This window comes from Carassius carassius, chromosome 49 (genome assembly GCF_963082965.1).
Source record: "Carassius carassius chromosome 49, fCarCar2.1, whole genome shotgun sequence".
In the NCBI taxonomy this organism is placed as follows: domain Eukaryota; kingdom Metazoa; phylum Chordata; class Actinopteri; order Cypriniformes; family Cyprinidae; genus Carassius; species Carassius carassius.
Window position 1 is genome coordinate 19788574 of NC_081803.1, and position 25788 is coordinate 19814361.

The 25788-nt window shown below is 36.5% G+C and overlaps 1 protein-coding gene and 1 long non-coding RNA gene across 2 annotated transcripts; one reads left to right on the plus strand and one right to left on the minus strand.

Annotated features, from left to right (window-relative positions):
- Positions 1–6577: 6577 nt before the first annotated feature.
- Positions 6578–12409, minus strand: LOC132132773 (substance-P receptor-like). Its single transcript, XM_059545297.1, has 5 exons — positions 11823–12409; positions 10754–10948; positions 8942–9092; positions 8487–8683; positions 6578–8408 (listed from the first exon to the last, which is right to left on the minus strand). Exons 1-5 carry the CDS (start codon positions 12227–12229, stop codon positions 8120–8122), a joined length of 1239 nt encoding a protein of 412 aa, XP_059401280.1. The 5' UTR covers positions 12230–12409; the 3' UTR covers positions 6578–8119.
- Positions 12410–13508: 1099 nt separating this feature from the next.
- Positions 13509–15351, plus strand: LOC132132903 (uncharacterized). The gene is made up of 5 exons (XR_009429105.1): positions 13509–13923; positions 14379–14435; positions 14784–14863; positions 15018–15074; positions 15145–15351. It is a non-coding gene; the product is annotated as an uncharacterized LOC132132903 (long non-coding RNA).
- The last annotated feature ends 10437 nt before the right edge of the window (positions 15352–25788 follow it).

The following is a 25788-nucleotide window of genomic DNA, read 5'->3' on the forward strand; positions in this document are numbered from 1 at the left end:
GTTCTTTTTGAACACCATTTAAAGCTCGCAAACAGAAGAAATACTGGCAAATGTGTGGCCGCATTTATGTTGAAGAATCGAAGAGAGGCCGGTCTTCACGTGAGTTTTTACATTGTGTAAAACAATATGACATAATTACAATGCAAAATGGTTTGATCAGATTAAAAGTCTTTGTTTGGGGTCCCAGAGAACGCTACGATATACTTTGTAATTTCAGAATTATTTTTTTCATCAATTCCTTTAATATTAGCTTTGTTTTTCTCACCTATACGTGTAAGAATAACTTAAATTGATAATTTTTTAAAACATTTACTGGACTGAATCAACTTACTGTAGGTTTACGTAAAACGTTTTTTTTTATAAATAATGTTAAAATGTGAGTATCAAATAAGATACATCATCAGGCTTTTGCTCATCTCTTAATGTTCATTGTGTTGCTCTGTATTATATATTTTGGCCTCACTATGAAAACTACAGAGCTTTTATCATAAAACTAAGCTTTTAAATATTGTCTTAGTCATTATTGAGAATTTTAGATTTATAACTTATATTTTATATGCTTTTTGCTATATTGTCATAAATTTTTTTACTGATGCACATTACAAGCCATAATGTGACAATTTCATGTTACTTTTTGAGCATATAAATATCAGTAACTGCACCAAATTACATGCTTTGTTTTGCTAAGTTGACAAAATAGTAATTTACCAGATATCTTTTTTTTTTTTTATTAATCTATTTGGCCCTCTATGTGTCAATTTTTAATCAAACAAGTGAGAGAGTCCCTCCCCCAATTCCACCTGCCATCTCACAACACAAAATATTGTTATTATTTGCATGGATGACTTTTAAAGCAAGTTCAAATTTGGTTTAGAATCAGTTCTTATAAGATTAGCAAAAGTAAATAAGTGTCAACGTGATGTGTCCGCTTTATGTATGTGTTTTGAGGTATCTAAAGGTCCTTGTGATCTCCCAGATCCCAAACAGAACATAAGGGTTAACACTTCATCAATGCAGGTCACCAGGACTCCTTCAGCATTAGAAACGAAACATACAGACAGAGACAAGGCAGTCTGTCTGGCTGTGATTCAAACGTGTAGATGTGACCTTTTCAGCACTTCAATCACATGTCCTGAGGGGACTCACATTTCTGAGTTTCATTGACCCTTGCTGCTGATTACGGTAGCCTATGGCCTCAAAGCTGTCTTGCATGTGAAATATAGAGCTTTATTTACACACTTTTTTACAAATTTACACAAAGGATTAGTTCACCCAACAATGAATATTTGCCAGAAATCTAGCAATCCAAGATGAGTTTGTTTCTTCATTAGAACAATTTTAGGAGAAATGTAGCACTGCATCACTTGCGCATCAATGGATCCTCTGCAGTGAATGGGTGCCATCAGAATGAGAGTCCAAACAGCTTATAAAAACATCATAATAATCCTCGAGTATTCCACATGAATCCAGCCCATCAATTAATGTTTTTTTGAAGAGAAAAACAGCAATGTTTGTAAGAAACAAATCCATAAATACGTTTTTAGCTTCAAACAATTGCTTCTGGCTAAAATACAAGTTCATAATCCAAAATAAAGCTTCCTCCAGTAAAAAAAAATTAGTTATTTTTATCTGAATCAGGAGAGATATCTGCACAGATCAAGCACCATAACAGTCCGAGACAGTTCTAAACAAATATGTAGGTGGATTTTGTTTTTGAGACAACAACAGGGGATGGACTTTTTCATTGGAGGAAGCTTTATTAAAGATATGGACTGGTATTTTGGTCAGAAGTGATGGTTTGAAGTTAAAATACCTTAATGGTGGATTTGTTTTTTTAGCTTTTCAATGTTTAAGGTATTCATTGTTGGACTGGAGTAGTGTGGTGTGGATAACTTGTTGATTATTGTGATGTTTTTATCAGCTGTTTGGACTCTCATTCTGACGGCACCCATTCACTGCAGAGGATCCACTGATGAGCAAGTGATGCAGTGCTACATTTCTCCAAATCAGATCAAGAAACAAACTCATACATCTTAGATGACCTGAGGGTGAGTACATTTTCAGCAAATTTTCATTTATGTTTGAACTATTCCTTTAAACAACCATCTGTTGTGGTGGTTTTGCCACTTTGTGGGTAGTGTAGAGATTTATATTTCTTGAATTTAACCTCAGTCTTCTCAGTTTGACAAGGCAATTAAGAAACAGCCAGAACAACACTGAACCAGATTTGGCGACTCAGACAGCAGTTCTTCAAGAGCTGAATGCAAAGAGAAAACACACTTCAAATATGTAATGAGCTCCGTTGGGTTCTGGTCAGTCCATAGATTTTTCTATCTGTGGACAGCAGTTGTTTGTGTCCATCAAGCGTACTGGGAAGGAAATGTTAGGTTTGTCTCCACTTAATTTGTTTTCTATGCCTTTCATGTCTCTTGGAGTAAATGTAGTTCACTTAAACAATTCGCTGTTTGTTTTCCTTGGGTTTGACGTCCAAAGGATGGGTGGCTGGGTGCAGGTCATCTCTTCAAGAAACATCAAACCTAGATGTAATTGTGGCTACCTTTCCCACATCTTTGATGTCTGGAACCCAGGCATGACCAATGTCTGGGGTGAAATTAGAGCAGGGTGTAGACACAAAATATCAATACTGATGCAGAATATGATGATGGGTGAAGCTCAAGGAAACATGTCCAGGTCACATGACATCCTAAATAAAAACTAAATATCCTAATATAAGGAAAATATGTACTTTGTAAGGTTTGAGATGGGTGTGATTTATTTAATTTTTTTTAAAGGAATTAATACATTTATTTAGCAAGCATGCATTAACTTTCTGTTTATCGAAGAATCCTATAAAAAGGTATAATTGTTCAAATATTAAGCAATATTATTCAACATTCATAATAATAATAATAATTGTTTCTTGAGCAGCAAATCAGCATATTAGTATGATTTCTAGAGGATCATGAGACACTGAAGACTGGAGGAATGATGATGAAAATTCAGCTTTGATCACAGGAATAAATTACATTTTAAAATATATTCCAATAAAAAACTGTTTCTTAAGTTATAATAATATTCCTTAGTATTACTCTTTTACTGTATTTTTGTTCAAACAAATGAAGCCTAGGTAATCATAAGATACTTTAAAAAAAAAAACCTTTTAGTATTGTATAAATACATGATAATAAATAAATAAGATTAATTTTTTAAATTGTAACAATAAAAATAAGCTTATTGTGTTTATTCATGACAGCACATTTACCCATGGGACCCAGACATGTCCTAGACTGGTTTTGTAAAATCAGGTGCTATTCTTGCTTTCTTTTACTGTAATTGTTTGTGATGCCACTCTCCATGTATTTTATTTTTCATTTATGGGACCATATGCACCATCTTGCTTTATAAGCCTTGTGAAAAACATATGAGAAAAATATTGATTCTGGTCTTTTGATTGAGATTAGCTTTTTCTTTCAGCCATATTGATTATTGACAGCACCATTGTTTCAAATAGTGTCATTAAACAAGTAGATGAGACCCAATCCTCGCAGTTTCTCATGAACATTCATAATTTTATTATTTTATTTTTTTTACTTAGAAAGTGTTTAAAGCCAAAAACATATACAGGAAGCTCTGAAATAGATCACTACATTACAAACTTTGATTTGAAGCGAAAAAGTACTAGACTATAACTATTCCTCACATGAAGCATATATATGTACAGTAAATATGTAAGGTGTTTGGGTACCTCATTTGTCATGCTTCATATGAGCCAGTGGTATAGTTAAGCTCTTTTGCCACAATTTCAAAGAGTGACTTTTCTGATTGGTGGATTTCATTTTTTTATTTGAAATCACATTGACTTGGGCTTGGGGCTTTTACAGAAGCATATTTCATCTCTTAACAACCCGAGTCTGCCCTGGAAGGTTCATAGTTTATTGCTAAAAAATCAATTCCACAATGGAGAAAATGAATGGGATTTTTACTTTTGTGTCTGCTGGATTGTCACTGAGGCAATTTAGATACTCAAGGCCATACATATATATCATCCACTAAGAGGATTACAGCTCACTGAAATTCAGCATAACACATCAATAGTGCATTGAGCGTAACTGCTCTTTTGTCCATTTCTGTGTTTAGGCCATTTGTTTTGCTCCAAGTATGGAGAGAAGATGATGAAGAGGAAGATGAAGCATTTTAATGCACTTCTCTTGTATCTCCCTGAGCGTTGTGATTCACTATTAATTGAGTATTGCAAATGTATAAAGCTACTAGGCCTCATCAATCAGGAAATATCTAGGCTAGTATTTATAATTATAATACGCAAATGGCTTGGGATGCTGTGATTAATCATTTGTTAAAGAGGCATTCTTTGATATATCTGCTTGGACTCCATAAAGCATATCATCAAAACCCATTTAGCCATTCAAAAGATTGAATGACAGGTTATCAAAGACAAGCTGAGCCCTGCCTCACGCTTCAGCTGAAGATGTCATCTGATTATATCAAGACTTAAATTAATTGAACTCTCTCTGTGCATCAGGTCCCAGGGAGCCGCTCTCGTCAAATGAGTGAAGCTCAAAGATCCTTTCAAGGTAAATCATATTCTGTCCTTTGATACAGGGATGCAGAGCGGGTCTGAAAATGAGAACATGAGGACTTTAGTGTTCTCTATCCTATGTTTGGAATTCAATGGGTGAACAATGGACCAAAATGTATACAATACACTCTAAAAATGTGCAAAAAGTTAATTTTTAGGGGTACAACAGCAGCTTTTCACTCGGCAAGTATTTTAAAGGGACATCCTTGTATCTTATTTACCCCTAAAAGTTTCACAGTAGTACCGTAAGGCTACATAATACTACTAATATGCTCATTTCAGGTGCAAAGTTGTCCTTTTAAGGTTTTTAAGTATTTATATATATATATAGTAAATATAAGTAAATTTGCACATCAAATAGCAGTTAATGAATTATCGGTAAAATTATAGGTTTAAATAAAAATAACAATTAAATATATTAATTATATGTAAATACACACACACATTAACTTTTTTAAATATAGTTTCTTTGTTGCACAAGATATTTTTCAACAAATGATTACATTTTTTGTTAGGTTTTTTTTGTTTGTTTTCTGCTTCACAGTCTGTCAATCACAAGTCTCTCCATTTTTCTAGCCAATGCTTAATACGTATAGTGACAGTGTAACACTGATCTGAAGTGATGATACACTGGGCAACTTTTTGAGCAATGTTGCTTGGGTATGGAGAATGGATAACAAATGTCTTTCTGGATACTTTAGATCGGTTGTGGGTCCTGTGTCTCATCTGGTTGCACATTGGCAGAAAGCTGCCCCATGCATCATCATCATAATTAGTCTAGTCAAGCAGTAAGTCTTTTCTTGCTAATGAAAAAGTTCATTAAATTAAATTAATGCTTGATACAATCCACTACCGTAATATTTGCTGTATAAAAAAAGACAGAGGCATAACAGTTGATGGAGGCCGATGCCAGACATCTTGTCAGAGCATGCAGCACATCTTGATAATATTGGACCCAACATATTTCATTTTGTCCCCAGTGAACAGGACCATTGAGAACACTGCTCAAGCTTGGCAGGGTGTTCTTATAGTTGTCAGAACAGCCTGATGTACTATTAGAAGTAATGGTTTTAAAAATAGAGCCAGTCTGAAGTACAGCACAGTTCCAGTTTGTCTCTGGACAGGGAGCTTTTAAGGAAGAAGAACGCTCAGGAGCTTTGATTTGACACAGTCAAAGCATCGATCTCATTGCAGTGCTGTGGCTTGTTAATTGTGTTCTTTAATACTAATTTTACTCACCTTCTTTCTCTAACATGAGTGATGATAGGTTCTTAGTTTAAGTGGGGAGTTAAACCATTTCATAATTGCTTGGCTACATCACCAAAAAAAAAAAAAAACGTTTCAGAGGCTGTAAAAGTTATTTTGTTAAGTTTGGAATTAATACTTCCTTTAAAAATGTATTGCATCTGAATATGGTAATGGCATCTGGTCATTTTATTGAGCAAAGCAGAGAGGCAAACAAGAGCCATTTCAAATTTACATTTGCAGACATAATCAAGAAATGCCAAGCCTCAAAGTACACAGTAATGTTTCCTCCATTTCAGTCTAATATTAATAGTGAAAGGCTATATATTTAAAGCTCTTACACTCTCAGGTATTTTATACAGACAACTAAAAGCTGAATTTTATGCACAAGTCTTTTACATGAACAGATTACATCATATGTACATAAATCAGAATAATTTCAGTGCTAAGTGTAATCTATTTGTCTCTGTGCTACATTAAAAACTTTATTGTTGGACTGCTTTGACAACATTTGATGTGTTTTGTGGTCTCTAATGCTTCTGGTGTCAGCAGCTTTTCTGAACAGCTCTGGTAGAACTCTGGTTAAAAATCTCATGAAATGATTACACATTAAAAAAAAATTGTCTATTGATGATGTACTTCAAATTGTAACAGAAAGTTGGAATGAGACATGCAGTATCTTTCTAGCTTTTAGGTTGTGTGGTTTTTGCTTGCAATTGCCAAAGTCGGTGAGTGTTGATATAAGAGAGGACATTCTCATTTAAGAGAGCGTTTGTTTGGACAAAAAAAACCTAATTTTAAGGCCCTGTTGACAACGTGAGTGAATATTTTGTGTCTGTATTTTAGAGAAAGTAAGACTGTAGATTTAAAATGTGTATCTGCTAAAAATTAAATCAGCTTAACTTATAGAGCATACTACCGTCTAGATCTCAAATCTAACAGACATGGACTAATTCAGTCTCATTTGTGTCCTCACATGATGCATAACCTTCATATCATGGTCCCAACAAATTATGTTTGTTTATGGTAAAATATTTGGCCTTCAAAAAACCGCACTATATCAAGGCAAGTCTATCCAGTACTCTGTTTTAACATGTCTATTAAGAGGGCTGAGATATCACGTTAGTGGAGATGCTAGTGCATGCAGCTGTAGAGCAGCTCAAAAGGTGCAACATCGCTGCTCTTTTGTTCCTCTGCAGGCATCAAAGCAGCTCTCACACCTGCCATACAAAGCAAGAGCCTGCACAATTTAGAGCTAAAAAAGGCATGTAAAGTGAGCACAAGCCACGCCAAACAACATCATGATATTGTACACAGATGTACAACAGCCACTGTACGAGAAAATGGACCTCACATTAAAAGCAACATGTAGAACGAGCACAATCTAGATTTTGACAACGCTGAAAATGATCAGTAGTTGTTGCAGGGACTTCTGTACAAGCTGTATAGTTAGACATATATCAAAATAGACATTATGCCACTATACTTACTATGCACAACATCTATGAATATCTATGTCTGTTTATACACATGATAATACAATCGGTGACCACAAATCAACAGCTAGGTTTTCATTTAAATAATTTGCACTGTTATTGAAATATACAAAAACAAATGGTAGACTTAAAATAATAATAATAATAATAATAATAATAATAAATACCATGGTCTTTTTTTAAAGGCAGTATTGCTGTAACTGATACTCAAGAACATGTTAATAATAAACTCTGGATTTAACAGAGAATTAAGGCGATATAAATGGATGTAACTATGTTAGTACAAAGTCCATTTTTCTCTCTCTCGCTGCGCTATATTTATCATGACCCTCTATGCCTTCCATACAAATCCTTTATATTGTCACATTCGTAGTCCAGTAATATGCAACAACAGGTGCAAACCTTCCACGTCGTCATGCTGGCTATCGTATCATCGACAACCAGCAGTAACGACAGACAGATCATTGCCAAGGGGATCAGCTGGTCAGGTTTTCCTAAACAAACCCACTGGGCCCAGGTGCAAATGCTGATTGGGTAAGTTGTTGGGTTAACTCTTACAGGGATGATTTCTAGCCAGTTGCCTCGAGTAGTAAACTTTAGCTAAACACAAAGACAGTATTAATGCTCCAATATACTATGCATATCACGTTTTCACACATTAGCCTAAAAACCTGTTCTGGTTTGTATCTCACACTACAACATTGCCTGGAACATGTATAATTTGCACTTTTTCTCACAACATTGGTGCTTTAAAAACTCAAAGCATTTCCTACATTCCTTCCTAAGCTAAATTGTTGCTAGAATAGAAACTGGATGTCTCTGATACAGTCTTTGAAGCACTTTGTGAAGAACCATTAGATGTGAGATCTATGGAGCGTCGATTTGTATTCTCCTGAAGGTCCCCCTCAACAACCGGCATCACTGTGGATACTGTGGTCTCCATTCGGCTGGCACGGTAAAAGCTGGCCTGCGTCTGAAGATAGCGAATGGATTTGAGCTCCAGACCTTCATATGAGCCTTGGGGGACACAAGGACACCAGGAGAATGCCTGCTGGAATCCAGCTCGAAACCTGCACAGAGGATTGCATGATAGCCTTTAAAATGTTTGCGCCTAACCTGAAATGTTTAACCCTAAGCCAACTCCTTACCTGTCATTGAGAAGACAGTAGATGATGGGATTGTACATGGTGGAGCTCATGGCAAGCCACATAATTCCTAAGTACACCTGCTGGATGTACCGTTCCTCAAACAAGTGGGGAAGGAACTGGTGCAACAGGAAGTAGACATGGTAGGGCAGCCAGCAAATGGCGAAGGTGCACACAACGACAATCATCATCTTCACCACCTACAGAAGTTAAAGTAGAAGGAGCTGAAGTAAGGCAAAAACCTGGATTAGTCGCTTACCTGGTGACCTAAAGCAAACAATAGTCAGGTTCCTACATGGTCTTATTGAAAAGACCAGCAAAGTTGGTCACTTCAAAGAACTTCAATGTTGGTCAACTTCATTAGATAATGTTGCTAGGTTACTATCTATCCAAGCTGGTCTTTTCAGCAAAGCAACTGACATTTAAGCTTTTATGTGAGGCACTCTACAGATGATGACCTTCCGTTTGGCGGTTAGCTGCTCTCGGTAGCGGTCTGAAGAGTCTCCAGGAATCTCACTCGCCCAGAGAGTACATCCCACCACCAGGTAAGCACAACCCATGAGGAGCAAAGGCAGAAAGTAGATAAGCACAACCACACAGACGTAATACCTGTGAGAGAGGAAGAGACAGAAAACAGCCAGATGGAGAATTGGCATTGGAGGCACCCAACGAACAAGAACAAGACAAGAAACCCAAGATGAAAATAGACCCAAAGTTGTTGAGACATATTTTGAGTGCACATTTTTACACAAAAGAATGCCACACACCAACACCTCCGAGTCCCGTGTGTTTTCGCGCACTAACTGCCACTTAAAAATAACCACTGGAAATTTTGTGAATCGTGAACTGTGAATGCTCGCAGGATTCGGGCGCTGTGACAGTGCCTCTTTTCTTTTGGAGCGTCGTGCAATTCAACATGCTAATTAGCTCGAGGCTTATCTAGAAAGACACTCTCCTCACCATAGAGGTAAAGAGGGAAAATATGCACAGGCCTTTCATGCATTACCACAAATGTTCTGAATCCTGTCCCATAAGACTGTTCAAAAACATCAATGGAAATGCCGGCTTCTCTTTTGTTGTTTTGATTGAACATTCTACAGACATGCTATTTAGGATGAGCCAAATGAGTTGTGGGTCTTTACTGCTTTTCAAACATCCATCACTATTCAAGTGTGTGAGAAGAAATTGAATAATTATCTAGTTGATTAATTAAAAAAATGCTTCTTGCCTTTTGTAGTGTGAAATAAGAAGACAATATTGCTAGCATAACAAGTGATTGCCTGAAAACAAAAGCCTGCAGTGCACTTGCAAAAATCATGCCGATTTCAGTGGCTAAAATGCAAAAATATGTGGGTGTGAAAGAAATCTAATTCTGCCGTTCTCGCTATCTTCCCTTTCTGTCCATCTCTGGGTATCCATCACACTCAAAGATCTACCTGCAGTTAAAGAGGGTCCACTGATCAGAGCTCCTTGTCTCGAACGCCAATGTTAACCAGATTTGGTCTCTCAGTGACTATCTATACCTTTAAAGAAAGTTCTGGCTGACAAAAGCTCAAGAACAACCTCGAGAAATTATTCTTGTCAAATATGTCACATTTGTGAAATGTGACAGGTTATGTCACTTGAAGAAGCTATACATGCTCACTGCATTTCAGTGACGGGGAAAGCCTGCAGGAAGATTGATTTTATGCGTGGGTGAACAACTAAGCTGTAATGAAAATAACCATATGCTGTCGGCACCTGTCACCTATGTGGACATTGCATTAGACTGGCAGCATATTGGAGAATCGGATTGGAGTTGGCAGCAAGTTCTATCAAAACTCATTCAAGTAGCTTATAAAGATGTGATTAAGATGCAGGACAGGATCTATTCTACTTAGCCACAGTTTAAATATTCATTTAAAATATCAGACTATGCCACATACTTGGTACTGGTCCTACCGAATAGCATTGAGAGTGCACCCTATGGTTTCTCTAATGTTGTTTTCAATTGCATTGTCAGATTTTTCATTGTTATGTTGTTGCTGAAATAGAAGTTTAACCACACTCTGCACAAACTTTGAATTGCGACTCAGGCTTTGAGTTTGACTGTATGTCCAGTTCCCAGTGTATTTCGCCATTTTCAAATGCCATTCTCCTGGTAGGCTATCCAACGAACATGCACTTGAGTTTGTTCAAAACAGTTTATCGCTGAGTATTTCCCATAGGTGACACATTTGATTTTACATTTTACAGATCTCACTGACTTTGGCAGCGCAAACTTGACTTACGTCTTTTGGAAATCCCACACACTGTACTCTGGCCAGTTGATGTAGCACACGGTTCGTCCTGGTAGCTGAGCGGTGCTGGAAAAATAGTACTGGGGGAAAGCCAGGAGCAGCGCCAGGGCCCAGATCACCCCCACCACCAGCTTGGTCTCAGCGGACGACAGGCGCTGCTGGAGTGGGTGGATGATAGCCATGTACCTGCAGGGGGAGTTTAACAAAGGCAATGACCTGTTATTTATGCAAACTCAAAGGAGTATCATCCACTTGAATTGCCCTGAAATTATTTGCCCAGTCCAGCTGATTTGATTTGGGGAGTGAGATGACTAGTGGGGTGGTTTTTTTTTTTAAGTGGGTTGGGTTTTTCTACACAGGTTCGAATTGCATCAATTCTATCCTCCCAAAAATTGGTGATACTATGGAACAGTGATGGTATCAGATGCTATGGAACAGAGATAAAGGAACATGTACGTTTTTTTGTTTTTTTTTACCCAACTAGGATTATAAAATATTACTGTGGTACAGCTTTGGGTAATTTACTCTAAAAAAAAAAAAAGTAATTAATTAGCTACTAATTACATCTTCACCAGTCTAATTAGATTACTGCAATAATTACGCTTTCTAATAAAGTACTGCATTACTTATTAATTACTTTCTAAATTCTACCTAGACCAGTTTGAACAATACACTGATAGACATGAAACTGCTCTTTAATTCTTTCAAATAAATAATATAAAATTCCAGAAATCATTCTTGAACTGATCAAAGTATTTAAAGGGTCAATGTTACATTAAAAAACATCTGACATTAGATGTACATCTTTAATGTTAAATTCCCTACTGTTTTACATAGAATTGCTATACTACACTCTAGTATTACATTAGAAGTGACTCACAGCTAATTATTTGGTAATGCATTACACCCAACACTGCTGTGGTAGGACCATGCTTATAAAGTGATGGCAATACAATTCGATGCATACAGTGGATATTCATGTACAATGACATTTACAATGACCTCCAAGGTTCTTCTAAGAATACCATAGTACATGTATCATAAAAGATCAATAGCTCACCTGTCCAGGGCTATTGCTGTCATGGAGTAAATACTAGCGAAGACAGCTGCTATTGGAAAGAAGTTGTGAAATCTGCAGTAAACAAGTCCGAAGTACCACTCGTTATGCACTGCATACACAAAGTTAATAACGGTATTGAAAGCCGACATAGAAGCCTCTGCGAACGCAAGATTCACAAGAAAATAGTTGGTCACGGTCCTCATGCGCTTATGCGCTAAAATGATCCAAATAACAGTGATATTTCCAACAACTGACACCAGAACTATACAGCAGTACGCGATGGCCCACAGAACTATCTGCCACACCGGCTGAACGAACTGGTTCGACAACACGTCCGTGTCATTGACCAAAGAACCGTTAGTCCCGTAGCCGCTTGAGTTTTGCGAAGTGTTGTATAGAGGATCCATGATCAATAAATCATCAGAGAAAAGGCATTCCAGCGAAGAAGCAATATATGTTTGCTTTGTTGTTCTAAAGTTGAGTTTGAAAAAAAAAGAGGTCCAATTGAGCAAACGGAATGCCAGGGTTCTTGTCTTAGGGTCTTCAGAATACGCGGCAGGGTGAATAGCGAGCGCGTACTTGGCGCGCTTCACCAAATGCGCTCCTGCGCTCACGTGTCCGCGCATTTACGAACAAGGGTTGACACAGTGCGCTGCATCTTTCCAGTCACGCGCCTGTGAACACGCGCATCCTTCTTACTGGCACTTGTCATTGTTTGACTTTCAAACGTGGTTTGAGAACAAAAGGCCAAATAAAAATATCAGGAGTTACTTGCATGTAAGTATGCATAATTATTTGTTATTATAATAGTAAGTACATGTATCTTAAAATGAAGTCTTACCCAAAACTAAAGCATTCTTCAATTACATTGGATAAAATAATTCACATTTTGAAGATGGAGGGGAGTGAAATGTAATCTATGTGGAATGTAATTATTTAAGAAATATATTAAGAAACATTTCAAGTGTTTCTTCGTGGTTTCTTTCTCACATTTGCATGATAAGAAACTAAATTAAACTCGAGCTGATATTTTTTTTTTTTTTTTTGATAAGCAATTCTCACTGCAAAACATCTCAATAGTTTTTTTTGTGGAAAGGTCATAAATCATCACCAGAAAAATGTTGACACAAAAATAGGACATAAATGAACGTTTTCTCCAGACAAAAATGTAGGAGGACTCTAAAAGAAATAGTTTCAATTCATCACCATGCATAGCTGCTTTGCAAAGACAAAGTTCAATTAGTAAATGGCCTATTATCAAGTGACCTCTGCACATGTCAATACATATGCTTTTGACTGACCTATGCAAATTTAGAGGTCATTTAATTCTCGAAGAGGGTGACGCATTCTTTTCTTTTGAAATTTTCATTGTATTCCCACACTTAAACGTATCTTGATAGGCTTCAGCACATTGCAAATAAAATATGCAGTCAAACACGCAGGGTTATCCTGAGGTTAAGATTTACCTGACAGCAGAGGGAACATAGGGCTATTATATTACTGAGTGCAGAATAAAAGCAATTGGCCATAATTCCATGCTCTACGGTCAAACTATCTTTTTTGTCTGAAACATATCGTTCCTTCATTCTGCTACCATAACTGCATTTCACTAAAGTAATGTTCTTTATAACAATTTTTGAGAGTCTAAATGGTTTTATTATTAAGAAAGTGGCCCAAAAGTATAACAGCAGAAATGAAACCAATGTTGTCTATGACACAAATAACTATATTACACTGGGACTGTTGTTGGTGGCACCCATGATGATGCTTTACAGTTCGGTTATCGGATCAAAACAAGAACATATGCTGTGCTGTCAGAAGCGTTCAGGGATCTTTTGAAATGGTCAGATGGTGTTATGACTGGGTGAATGATCTTGACCAGATCAACAGCGAGGTTTTAGCCATTGATTTGTTTTGTTTTGGTCCCACTTTGTGCACCTGTCCAGTCCCTCCCCGGTGGCTGCAAGTGTCCAGCTGAATGTGAGCGATCGGAATTGACAGCAGGGAAATGGAAATTCAATTTCACACGTCACCTGCTGCTCGCTAGAATGTAATCCACTAGAATGATGGAAGAGGATGAGAAGTATCTTAATCACCAAACGTGAGACACTTCTTCTTGCAGTATACAATGTTTTTTGATAATGCTGTAGTCTTAGAATTAAAACCTGAATCTGCAATAATATGTAAATATTTTGGCCTGGAAACTGCTTGGCCCTGGAGTAAATGAAGGGTAATTGAGTTTCAGAGAGGCTGCTTTGGAGAAAACTCATTCACATGGTAGAATTTCCTCGAAGGCACGCAACGAATAGAAAAGCAGTACATGTTGAGGAATTGTTGTCGGCAGAGAGAGAATGATAATCAATAAAGCCCATACCATCCTGTATCATAAAACTGTAGAATACATTAATTTTCCCTCTTAAAATTCAGTCATAACTACAAAAAATATATATATTTTGGACTTGTTCCATGTGTAAAAACCTTTTGCATGAAATTGAATTAAATGCTATTAATTAATCATCTTTTATAATAAAAATCTGTCTTGTATTTTCTCTACAGAGCTACTTCACAGAACTTACCACAGAAATATCAAGTCAAGTCACCTTTATTTTTATGGTGCTTTACTGTTTCAAAGCTGCTTCACATTATTAAACAAGAAAATAACAGAATCAATGATATTCACAAATGATACAAATCCATATTCTGCTTTAAGGAAGCTCTAAAAAGACCATGCTATCATTATTTAACTCCGAGTCAGTTCAGTGTTGATTCATTTGCAGTTGATGTTGCCAAATTGATCAATTATGAACAAAGTGAATTTACGCTATAAAGCAGAAGACAATATTGACAGTTTTTTTCAGTTATTTATGAATTATTCAGTTCAAGAATTGTTTTTATCTGCTGGTGTCACTGCTTTCAAATCAAAACGACTAAATATTAAATATCTTTTAAACCCCAACCAAGCAAGCCAAAGGCAAAAGTGGCAAGGAACCATCAGGTGACAGTAATGGAGAGAGAAAAAAGGAGATGCTTGATCAAAGACGGTGAGTTTCATAAAAACAATACCTAATATACATGCATCCAAATCTTGTTTGGGTCGAGAAAGAAAGGATCCAAACATCATAAATTTCAATCACATGAAGGGCCATGTCAAGAGCTGGATTTATTTAGCAAAATGATTTATTCATTAATTTTTAGGATGATCTCTGATGAGCCCATGACAAGCGAGGGCGACTTGTGACACAGCAGGACCAGGTGAGCGTTTAGACGGATGCTATGCACATGTGATCTTCAGAAATGAAATGTCAATTCCAATTTCATTCAGAAATTGGATGTACATGCTCCATATGAGGGTTCACACAAATTCAATTGGATTTGAAGCGTGATCTCTTGAAGAGTGGAGCAATGCAATCATGTCTTTTATCGGTGAGTGAACAAACAGATACAATACCAGCATTCTTCTCACAAACAGTACACACACAATAAATAATATAAAAAAGAGATCAGTGATAAGCTGTTTTTTGGGGTTTCTTTAACTTAGTTGCAGAAACATATAGTGTGTTTCATTTATTTATTTTGCCATGGTCTAAGCAAAAGTATTTTAATAGCGTCTTCATAATTGCCTGCTAAACAGCTGACAATCAGAGATTTGCCAGGAAATCATTAACAGCCTCAAGTTGTCATTTGATTAATTAAACGTTAATGAGTAAGTGCAGTGTACAAGCAGCTCTCAACACTTGCTAGGAGGAGAAGCAGGGAACTTTTATGATGAACGATGTAAATTAGACTCTGGTAATTATGGTGTTCAGTCAGCCATGGTTTTGTTGACTTATTCATTTCAGCAATCATTTCTAGAAATGTGGAAAGAGGAGCAAAACGGAACTTTTTGATAGGCTTCAAAAGTATGATTATCATTTATGAAATTTGTAATTCTTTTAATTTTACACAAAAGCAAATATATTGCACTTGACACTTTTAGGGGATCTGAATCATTTCTTTGAATGTTCCCACTCTCTTTTGACTACGCACATTGAAAATCTGGGACTCAACAATCTGGTTTTAGGACTTTGAAAAGTTTAAAGCAAAGAAATTGTGTGATGTTCAAGAAAGAAGAGATACGCTACCATTCAAAATATTGGGTAGTATGAATTGAATACTTTTGTTCAGCAAGGACTTATGAAATGAAATGACAGTTTATAATTTACAAATGATTTCTTTTTCAAAACAATGCTGTTCTTTTGAACTTTCTATTAATCATAGAATCTTGAGAAAATGAATCACAGTTTCCACCAAAATATTAAGCAGCACTACTGTTTATAAAATTGATAAATATTAAGAAATGTTTCTTGAGTGGCAAATCTGCATATTAGAATGATTTCTGAAGATCATGTGACTCTGAAGACGGGAGTAATGATGCTGAAAACTCAGCTGTGCATCGCAGAAAGAAATTACATTTTAAAATATATTTGAATAGAAAATAATAATTTGAAATTATAATAATATTCAGACTTCTTTCAAGAACTTTTGAATTGCACTGTAGTTTTTGAAGGTCAAAAGTAAATTAGTCACATTAATCATGTCTTTTTGTATACGTGCTCTTTGGAACATTCTCAAATATAATTTCTAATGAAAACATAATTGTATTAAATTTCAATGCAAATATGCAAAAAAGATGCATTTTGATTAGTGCTCTCAAACTTTTGGACCCCATAGATGTTGCACTTCCATCGAGCATTCATTACAGAGCCTTCATCTGTGTGGCAGCAGATCCCTCCTAAACAGATCCTGCTTTCTTTCAGTTCACTGATCGTGGATCAAATTAGAGGTCTAGACACATAGAGATGGCTGATTTAATGTGCCAACAAGATTTCACAATAACTTTTCAACCTACCCTTGGCTTGCTGGTGAAAATGATAAGTATGCCATCCATCTCCTCAGTTTGACCTGCAGACAGCAGAGTTGTGAGCATGCATGTGTGCTGACAGAATAAAAATCCCCCCGAAGTATCTCTAGTGTGTTCACAGATGCCATTGAAAGAGCCTAACGCTCATTATCCCGTACTCATCATGCGGTGAATCTGACTCTGGCTTAAGTTCACCTCTAAACCCCTGATTATTATGTCTCAAGTGAGAGGATTTTATGGAGACTTCCTTCTCTGAAGAAGCGTAGAACTAGCCCACATCCATTTGGATGAGAAGTCTTATCCTCTGCTTATCCACAAGGACATCTCAGGCTTACAAGTTTTTAATTTATTATGATCCGTCAGAGTGAAAAGTTTGTCTACAGCACAGCAAGAACACAAGCCTCCCATCTTCACCGAGCATGTCTGCTTCAATCTCCATCTTAATTATGCGAAGAACCATTGAAGATTATCATGCATCACTATTACTATCTCTCATTCTTGAACGACAGTGACTTATTTTGCTAAAGTGACAACAGAGAAAACTTAATGGTGATGTTAGCAAAACATTGGTGGAACATATTTTGTTAGCTGAGGAAGCATCACACTTTAGATCATTTTAAATCTAGTTATTTATATGTAAATATCTCCAGCATTAGGATGTCGATCATATGGCAAGTTTATATTATAGGGAACATATGCTCTAGTGTTTGCTTGTCGTTCGTTAGTAATATTCATTCATTAAACTCCTTTCATCATTTGAAATATTCATTAGTATATGGATTTTTTGTTGTTGTTGTATTGAGATGAAGCATTATGTTGATCATTATATTTACATTTTACGCCCATTTAACAGATGTTTTTATTCAAAGTCATTTACACATGAGAAATGCCACATATTTTTAAATGAACGATTTTGATTCTTTTTTTTTTTTTTTATTACACTTCAGAGCTGAAGTGTGATGTTTTTTACACAGCCTCACATCAGTTTACTACAAAAACAACAGAGAGCACGACCAGAAACAATATCATGATACATGATCATCTCTGTCTGTGATATTATGATCTGAAATGCCCAACCGTGTTTAAGAAAAACTGCTATTGCAGTCAGGTGTGTTTGTGGTGCCATCTCGTGGATAATTTACACTCTCAGCTGTGCTCCTTGTTTAAAAATTTACTTGAAACATTATGCAAACAGCAAATTGCTACATAAAAAGTAATTTTATGACAGATCTTTTTTTTTTCTTTTTTTTAAAAATCTATTTCAAAATCTATTCATTGTCAAATCATTCGCAGTGGCCCCAAAAGGTTTTTGGGTACTTTTAAATATACACAAAAATGTGTTTATTTATCTTGTTTGTTTGTTTTGTTGTTGTTGTTGTTGTTTTTAAATAATAACTCATGTATTTATTAAATATTTGTTTACTTCATTACTAATTTATTTATTAATTTTGTTTGTTTTGATCAAAGATCTCACTTGCACAATCATCCTTTTCTAGCAAAACATTTTACAAACAGAAGTTTTAAATGAATTTTAAGTGATAAAACATTAGGTATAATGTTCAGTATTAACGAGAAAAAGTATTGACATGTTAGTGTAGTTCTATGCAGATGCCACTTCAGCAAACATTGATTTTGATGAAACTCAAGCTGTAAATTCAGATATTTTTGTGTCCAAATACGTTAGAGTCTCTAGATTATAACCTGTTCTGTGCATGTGCAATATAGTGCAATATAGTTTTCTTGTAATATGCATTTAAAACATAGGCCTATGGATAAAGTACTGCATCACTGTCAACCTGGATTCATGTTGAACAATCAGACAATAGCTTGGTCAATTGTGTGTGTCATTTAATGAAGTTTATGTCATGTTTCAAGTAGTTTGAGATTTCTTTCGAAAATTGGTTAATATTAAACAGTTACTGAGTACTGTAGATCCTAGGCCCAATGTGGATCCAAGATCTTCTCTATAAAATAATAAAAAATAAAATAGTGATCGACAACATTTTTTGAAAAAAGATATCATTTTGGGGGGATAATTGTCAAGAATTGGACAAAGTTTGGATAAAGCTGAAGTGTGGAACTCAAGAACAAATCATTAAAAGATTATGAATTATTCATAAATCAAATATAGTTGCTCCTCTCATTAATGCAGGAAAGAGAATTCAAGCGGCTGCCAAGATTTCCATTGATTATGACATCAGTTTCAGACTCTTCCTCATACAAATATCAAATAACTCAAATAACTTCAAAAGACTTGGAGTAGAGCAACCAATCCTGAAAATTTGGAGTGTGACTTTTATGGACTTTTTCAATGTTATTGGAAGCAGATTTAGCAGAATTAGAGGCTGCAGGTCCACGTGCCACATCGCGCGGGGTTCTTTCAGGTCCTCTCACGGTCACTGATGCTGAGACGCTGAGACGTATCCCAGGAGAATGCTGGAGGCATTAAAAACACTGCCAGCCATAACTATCAAAAACAAATAACTCATGAGCACTAATTAGATGTGTTGATGTGATATAATCTGCAGAGTGATTTCTTACTTTAATTAAGCTAAAATAAAAATATGCAAAGCCTTCAAAATGTTGATAGATATCACCATGCATCCCCAGCTGAATAATCACAGTGTATTAATACATTTCTTCTGTATTCCAAGTTTTCTGAAATGTTACATTTAAGTATGAAAATTATGCATTATGTAATTAAATATGCATGAATTTACCTATTATCTAGAACAGAAATCTGAACCTTGGATAAAGTTTGGTTCAAGTTTTTTTGTCGAGATTTTCTGCTTTAGGGAATTTTTGGATTCCTTTTTTATCACTCCATAAATCATAAAATATCATGTTTTTAGAAAAGGAATATCTTATATAAATTAGATTAATTTAGGTATGCCACAATTCTCAATATGATGTTGAATGATTTGGTATGGCATCCACGGTTCAATACGTGCTTGCATGTTTTTTTTTATTTAATTTTATTTATTTTTTTATATAATTTCTTTGCATTTTATTTCTCTCTGCATTTGCAGTTTTTTTGTGACCTTGAGTTCCCGTGATGAGATGAAGAAACTCCACACTCATAATATGCTTTTGAATCATCTTCCCTTGTAATGACTTGTAATGAAAAGCTTTTATAAACCTGCTGTCCAACAAAAAAGAACAGTATAACGTGTGCTGATGTGGCTTCTTATCCCAGAATTTTTTTTCCTTTTTCCACTTGTCTGAAAGATTGAACGTTTAGGATGCAAAATATCCCAAAATCTCAAGATTTACCAGTGCGTGAAGAAGCAGTGTTTTTTCCTGTAGTATCTTGCCTTAATAATAGTCTTTTATTCTGCCTTTTTTCCTGTCAGGATAAACCATGACTGGCATGGCAGCAGGAGAAGTGGTCACCGCAGCAGACACAATGAGGATGAGGATGGTAAGAGGATCTTGGCAGATGTACCTGACCTACAATACACTTTTGATAAAGAAACTGGAGAGTATAAAATGTCACACCACCATGGACTCTGTTTGTGTTTTGCTCTGTGTCCAGGTCCAGGTTCAGGTTTGTCTCATTATCATCACTATTTGTGTTCTGTTCTCCTTGGTCTCGTGTCTGTATAGATGTTTTTGGATTGCCTGTACCCCTGCTGGCTTTACCCTCTTTGGATTATTAAAGATTATGTTTATTGATTGTCTTCGTGGTTGTTTACACAGCTAGTCATGACATCAAAGGTTAATAATAAGCTAAAAAGTATTTTATTATTTACTGTTGGAATGTTTTTCCATGTACACTTATGTTAATAATATAATTTTTCTATAAAATTGTATAAAATATAAAAATGTCATTACTGTCTGAAAATAAAACAAACTTTAACTGAAATAAAATAAAATATTATATAAAATTGAAACTCACCTATTTTTATTCTTGGTTTAAGAGTCCGTCTATATTGGTGTTCCAGTCCTCCATCACAGCATTCCCATGATCGGGAGAGAGACACCGAGATTTATGCACATTTCAAGATATTTCTCTTCGAAGGAAGATTGTTAAGATAGCCTACTTATGTTTAAACAATAATGTTGATTTGAATCTGACTTTATATGTCACGTTATTGGCTGATGCGTGAATCAAGCTGAATTCAGAGCATTCTCAGATCTCTGGCTTTTGAGATCAGATTCTCGTTTTGATGAGATACATGAATGATGAGAGGATCATCGAAGGCCTAGGGATCTGTACATCTTAATGGTACTGCCCTGTCATACTCAGATTTAATTTCAAGCCGGTCAGCACAGGGTCAGTTTAGCCTGAGCCGAAGGCAAAACATAACACCCAGACTTATACTGTACGTCATACAGTCTAATAGGCTTCTGTTTAAAATGCAGAGAATCAAACCCGTTTGTTAAATTAGGAGGTGTTCAGCTACAGGCTACTATTACTGACCTCTTTTGTATAAACAGTTTTTATTTGATTCATTTTTTAATGCTTAATTGCTTGCAATGTTGCTTGTTGGATAAAAGCATCTGCAGTTTCTTTTCAAAGTTATATGGTTTTGCCATTGCAGTTTATACAACATGTGAAAAAAATTAAATCAAGTCATACCTAGCAACTACCCTCAGCACCTTAGCAACACCTTGATATCATGCAAACATGTAATAGATTAAAATGCAAGGATTTGTTCAGCAAGGATGCATTAAACTGATCAGAAAAGTGACAGAAAAGACATTTATAATCAGTCTATTCATTTATATAATTTATATAAAAAAATCCTGAAGAATCCTAAATTCAAATTGCAAGATTCCTAAATGCAAGATTCAAACTTCCCTCACTGTTAACTTACTTCTGATGCTTGTTTTGCTTAGTTGCATTGCTCACATATTATATATATGCTACGAATATTACTCTTGCATTTTAAGGTAAATGTATGTCTTTGTAGTAGCTTAAGTGTGTATGTGTGCGTGCGTGCGTGCGTGCGTGCGTGTGTTTGTGTTTGTGTGTGTGTGTGTGTGTGTGTGTGTGTGTGTGTGTGACAGTGTCTCCTGCTGCAGAGAGACTACGCCACATCCTCAGAGAGGAAGATGAGCCCACACCCACCCTCTTCACTGAGATGGACACATTGCAGCATGAGGGTGGAGAGATGGAGTGGAAAGAGTCAGCCAGGTGAGACACACACACACACTGACACTTTTGAGACATTGTTTAACCCTCTGGAGTCTAAGGGTATTTTTGGGGCCTGGAGAAGTTTTATCATGCCTTGACATTTGTGCTTTTTTCAGTTTCTTATAAATATCTAAATGGGTAAAGTCTAATCTCACTTCGTTTTGCCAGAGTATTTTGAGGCCAATGCAGGGCTTTATTGTTTGTGGAAGAAGGGTTGCTGGTGCCACTGCTCTCGGCTTTCTAGAGTTCAAAGTGAGCCAATTCTGAGTCCACTTTAATGAGTTTTTTCTGCTTAAAGTGACAGCCTTGGCTCACTTTCATCTGTTCACTATCCTCGACAGGCTTCATTTATGCCTTACAGAAGCATGTGTCAAAGTGGCAATATCACGTGGCATTTGTTTTCATTTTTCATGCTAATCAATTTAAGTTCAGTTAGTTATGAGGAATTGACTTCATGCATCCACTAAAAATCAGGTGCTCCGGGTGGTTAAGTTATTGCAAGAATGTGAAATTATTTTTAAGCTTTTAAGTGAGACTTAAGTGTCCAAATACTTTTGGGCCACTTTTTTGTAATTTAGATTGATTTTGGACAGATTATTGTTCAAATATGTATTTTGAAACTGCAGCAAATGTTCTAACAAGAGGCAAAACAGAGTCAGAACATGAGAAAAGAACTTGTTCATTCATTGCAGAAAGTGAATTGACTCTGAAAGTGGGATTAAAATATTAAAAGCTGATTTTGACCATAAGCACAGACCATTTCATATGCACATGTTCTTTGAGACCACCGTTGCCAAACAGCTGTTTTCATTGGATCACGTGGGTGTGTTTGCATGCTCGGTCTTCCTGCTTTGATTGCATATCTTTATTGATCTGCCATTAGAAAAAATGAGGTGCTTTCCATTTCCATCACATGCAGGCACTTCATACATTGAAAACATTGAAGACACTGAAAATGGAGCTCATATTGATACATGGAACACAAACTCTTTCCAACATGGCATTTTCATGATCTACACATCTCAGCACTTCAGACCATGTGGACTAATTAAACCCACTCATCCATGATCCCTAACTGTATTGTTATTCCACCAACCAGCTGAAGAATAAGTTCATGAAGAAGATCCCCAGAGATGCCGAGGCGTCTAACGTCCTAATTGGAGAGGTGGATTTTCTAGAAAAGCCGTTTGTGGCCTTCGTACGTCTGGCTCAAGCTGCAACACTAGGAGGTCTTACTGAAGTCCCTGTGCCTACAAGGTCATCATCCCAAAGCAGTCTGCATATGTTTATTGGCTGTTTAAATAGTTTCATGACACAGTCTGGCAAAACAACACTTGTTCGATTGATTCATTCACAGCAAATTTTGATTGCACAATAAGTTATATTCTACATAAAAAAATAAAAAAAATAATAATAATGGTTACACTTTATTTCGATAGTCCACTTTAGACATTGTACTGACTCTAAGTAGCCATTTTTTAATTACAGTTTTTTTTTCGATTGCTAAACGACAGTGGGCACAACTGGAGTCACATGTGACTCCAGTTGTGCCCACTGTCGTTTAGCAATCGAAAAAAAAACTATCGAAATAAAGTGTAACCATTATTATTATTTTTTTTATTTTTTTATGTAGACTGAGGTTGGTTGTACTCGTTCACCAGCCTCTCTATACGATAGCCCATGGTTTATGACATAGTCAATGATAGTTGCTCTTATTTGATCAGTTACCCTAGCTCTGGTCCTTCTTTGAGCGCCACCACGCATTCTAACTCCTCTCCCTCTCCCTCGCCCCACTCCTCTGTCTCGTCCTTGTCCTTGCCCCACTCCTCTCCCTGGTCCTTGTCCTTGCCCTTGCCCCACTCCTCTCCCTTGCCCTTGTCCTTGCCCCACTCCTCTCCCTTGTCCTGGTACTCGTCTTCCTCTCCCTCTTGCAGGCATTCTTTCTTTCTTTCTTTCTTTCTTTCTTTCTTTCTTTCTTTGTGTTGCTCTATATTGTTTCTTTTCCACACAAGATCAGCCCAAAGAGTCCTCTTTTAGAACATATGATCATGTGATTGAAAGAACCTCAACACCTGAGTGTGCTTCCTAGATGGGAATCAGCTGTGATTTATATATTTGCATAACTTCAATAAGCTGTTTCTCATTAGCAATGGAATAAAATACAGGGAATATGTGTTTCAATTCACAATATGAACAGCTGTTTACCTTGACTTTAGCCTGTAAGGTTAGGTTTAGAACATGGTGTTATCTGTTCTGACATACAGTGTTAAATCATTGGTAAATTTGGCAGTAAAAATCCATTGTTTTGGTCTTGTTTGAGCTTGTGTGTAAAAGAAGTTCAAGCATTTTAAATTTGTGTTAATTGTATGCATTTTGTGTTAAAGCAACAAGAAATGTGTTAATAGTATAGCTTACACAGGCGGATGTAGTGCTAACTGTGTTAAGAGTTTTGGAAAATTGTTAAAAGTATTGAAAAATCTGTCATAGCAATCGTAAAAAACTGTAACCTCTGTAAAGTGAGGCGACGCGGGAGGAACATCATTGGGCAGAGGGCCACTGTCACAGTGCCAGGTCAGAGGGGTGCCAATATCACCATGTGTGCTGCCATCTCCAATGATGGAGTCCTTTGCCACATACCAACTGTTGGCCCATACAATACAGAACGCCTCATCACATTTCTTGATGCATTGAAAGAATTACTGATTCCACCTGAAGAGAGAGGGCTGTTGAGGCCTGGCATGACTCTGTATGTCATAATTTGGGACAATGTGGCTTTCCACCACTCTCGCCTTGTGAATGAATGGTTTGCAGCACAGCCTCGTATTATGATACAATTCCTCCCTGCATACTCTCCTTTTCTGAACCCAATCTAGGAGTTCTCTGCTTGGAGGTGGAAAGTGTATGATCACCGGCCATATGAGCAGATGCCCCTCCTGGAGGCAATGAATGCTGGTTGCCTGGCAATAGGTGCAGAGGACTGCCAGGGATGGATACGCCATGCAAGGAGGTATTTCCCTCGGTGCATTGGAAGGGAAAACATGTTGATCAACTATGTTGCTACCATGTAGCACTGTTAAATTTCTTCTTCCCGTTTTACCTGAGCAGAAAGGTTGTGGTTATCATCTGGACCTGTTCTGGGTGGGTATCCTCATGTCTGCTCCTTCATGGGTTTGCCGTGGTATGTAGCAGCCACAGTTATTTCCATCGGCCACATCGACTCTCTGAAGATGGAGAGTGAGTCCAGCGCTCCTGGCGAGCAGCCACAGTTTCTTGGTGTGCGGTAAGTCAAAACCAGACTTTTGTGTAGGATTTAGCACAAGTATTTTGTCATGTCGTTTTGTCAATGCCACAGTGTTGCTGAAAAGTACTGTATAGCACTATTTATTATGTCCCTCCTAATAACCAGAGTTGTCAAGCTGGTTGTAATGTCTCCGTTTCCTCAGTGTGTAATTTGTGGTCATTTGTAGAGTTTTGAATGTTGTTTTTGCATGTAATATTTGCAACAAAGTGCATGATTTAAATCATAATATATCTAATTATTCATCTGATGTAAGCACATTAAATCAAAGTACCTTGGTTTTTGGTGAGAACCAACCAACCAAGTTCATTTTGGACCCTGGGAACTTGCCCTTAGAAACCATACACTACTGTTCAGAAGTGACTTTTAGATTTTATAGATTTTTTAGTTTTGTGTGTATATTGTTAACAAAAAATATAAACTCCAGTTAGTGTCACATGATCCTTCAGAAATCATTCTAATATGATTTGCTGCTCAAGAAACATTTCCTATTATTATCGATGTTGAAAAAGGTGTGCTGCTTAATTTTTTGTGGAAACAGTGATTTTTTTTTTCAGGATTCTTTAATGAATAGAAAGTTCAAAAGAACATGTATCTATACTTTCACTTCTGATCAATTTAATTGAAT

Bases quoted from the DNA above. Each gene is read 5' to 3' on its own strand.
- LOC132132773 (XM_059545297.1), bottom strand. From the start codon at position 12,229: ATGGATCCTCTATACAACACTTCGCAAAACTCAAGCGGCTACGGGACT. The intron at 10,949-11,822 runs GTGAGCTATTGA...CTCCCCCTGCAG, and splicing joins ACAGCAATAGCCCTGGACAG to GTACATGGCTATCATCCACC. The intron at 9,093-10,753 runs GTAAGTCAAGTT...CCTCTCTCACAG, and splicing joins GTGTGGGATTTCCAAAAGAC to GTATTACGTCTGTGTGGTTG.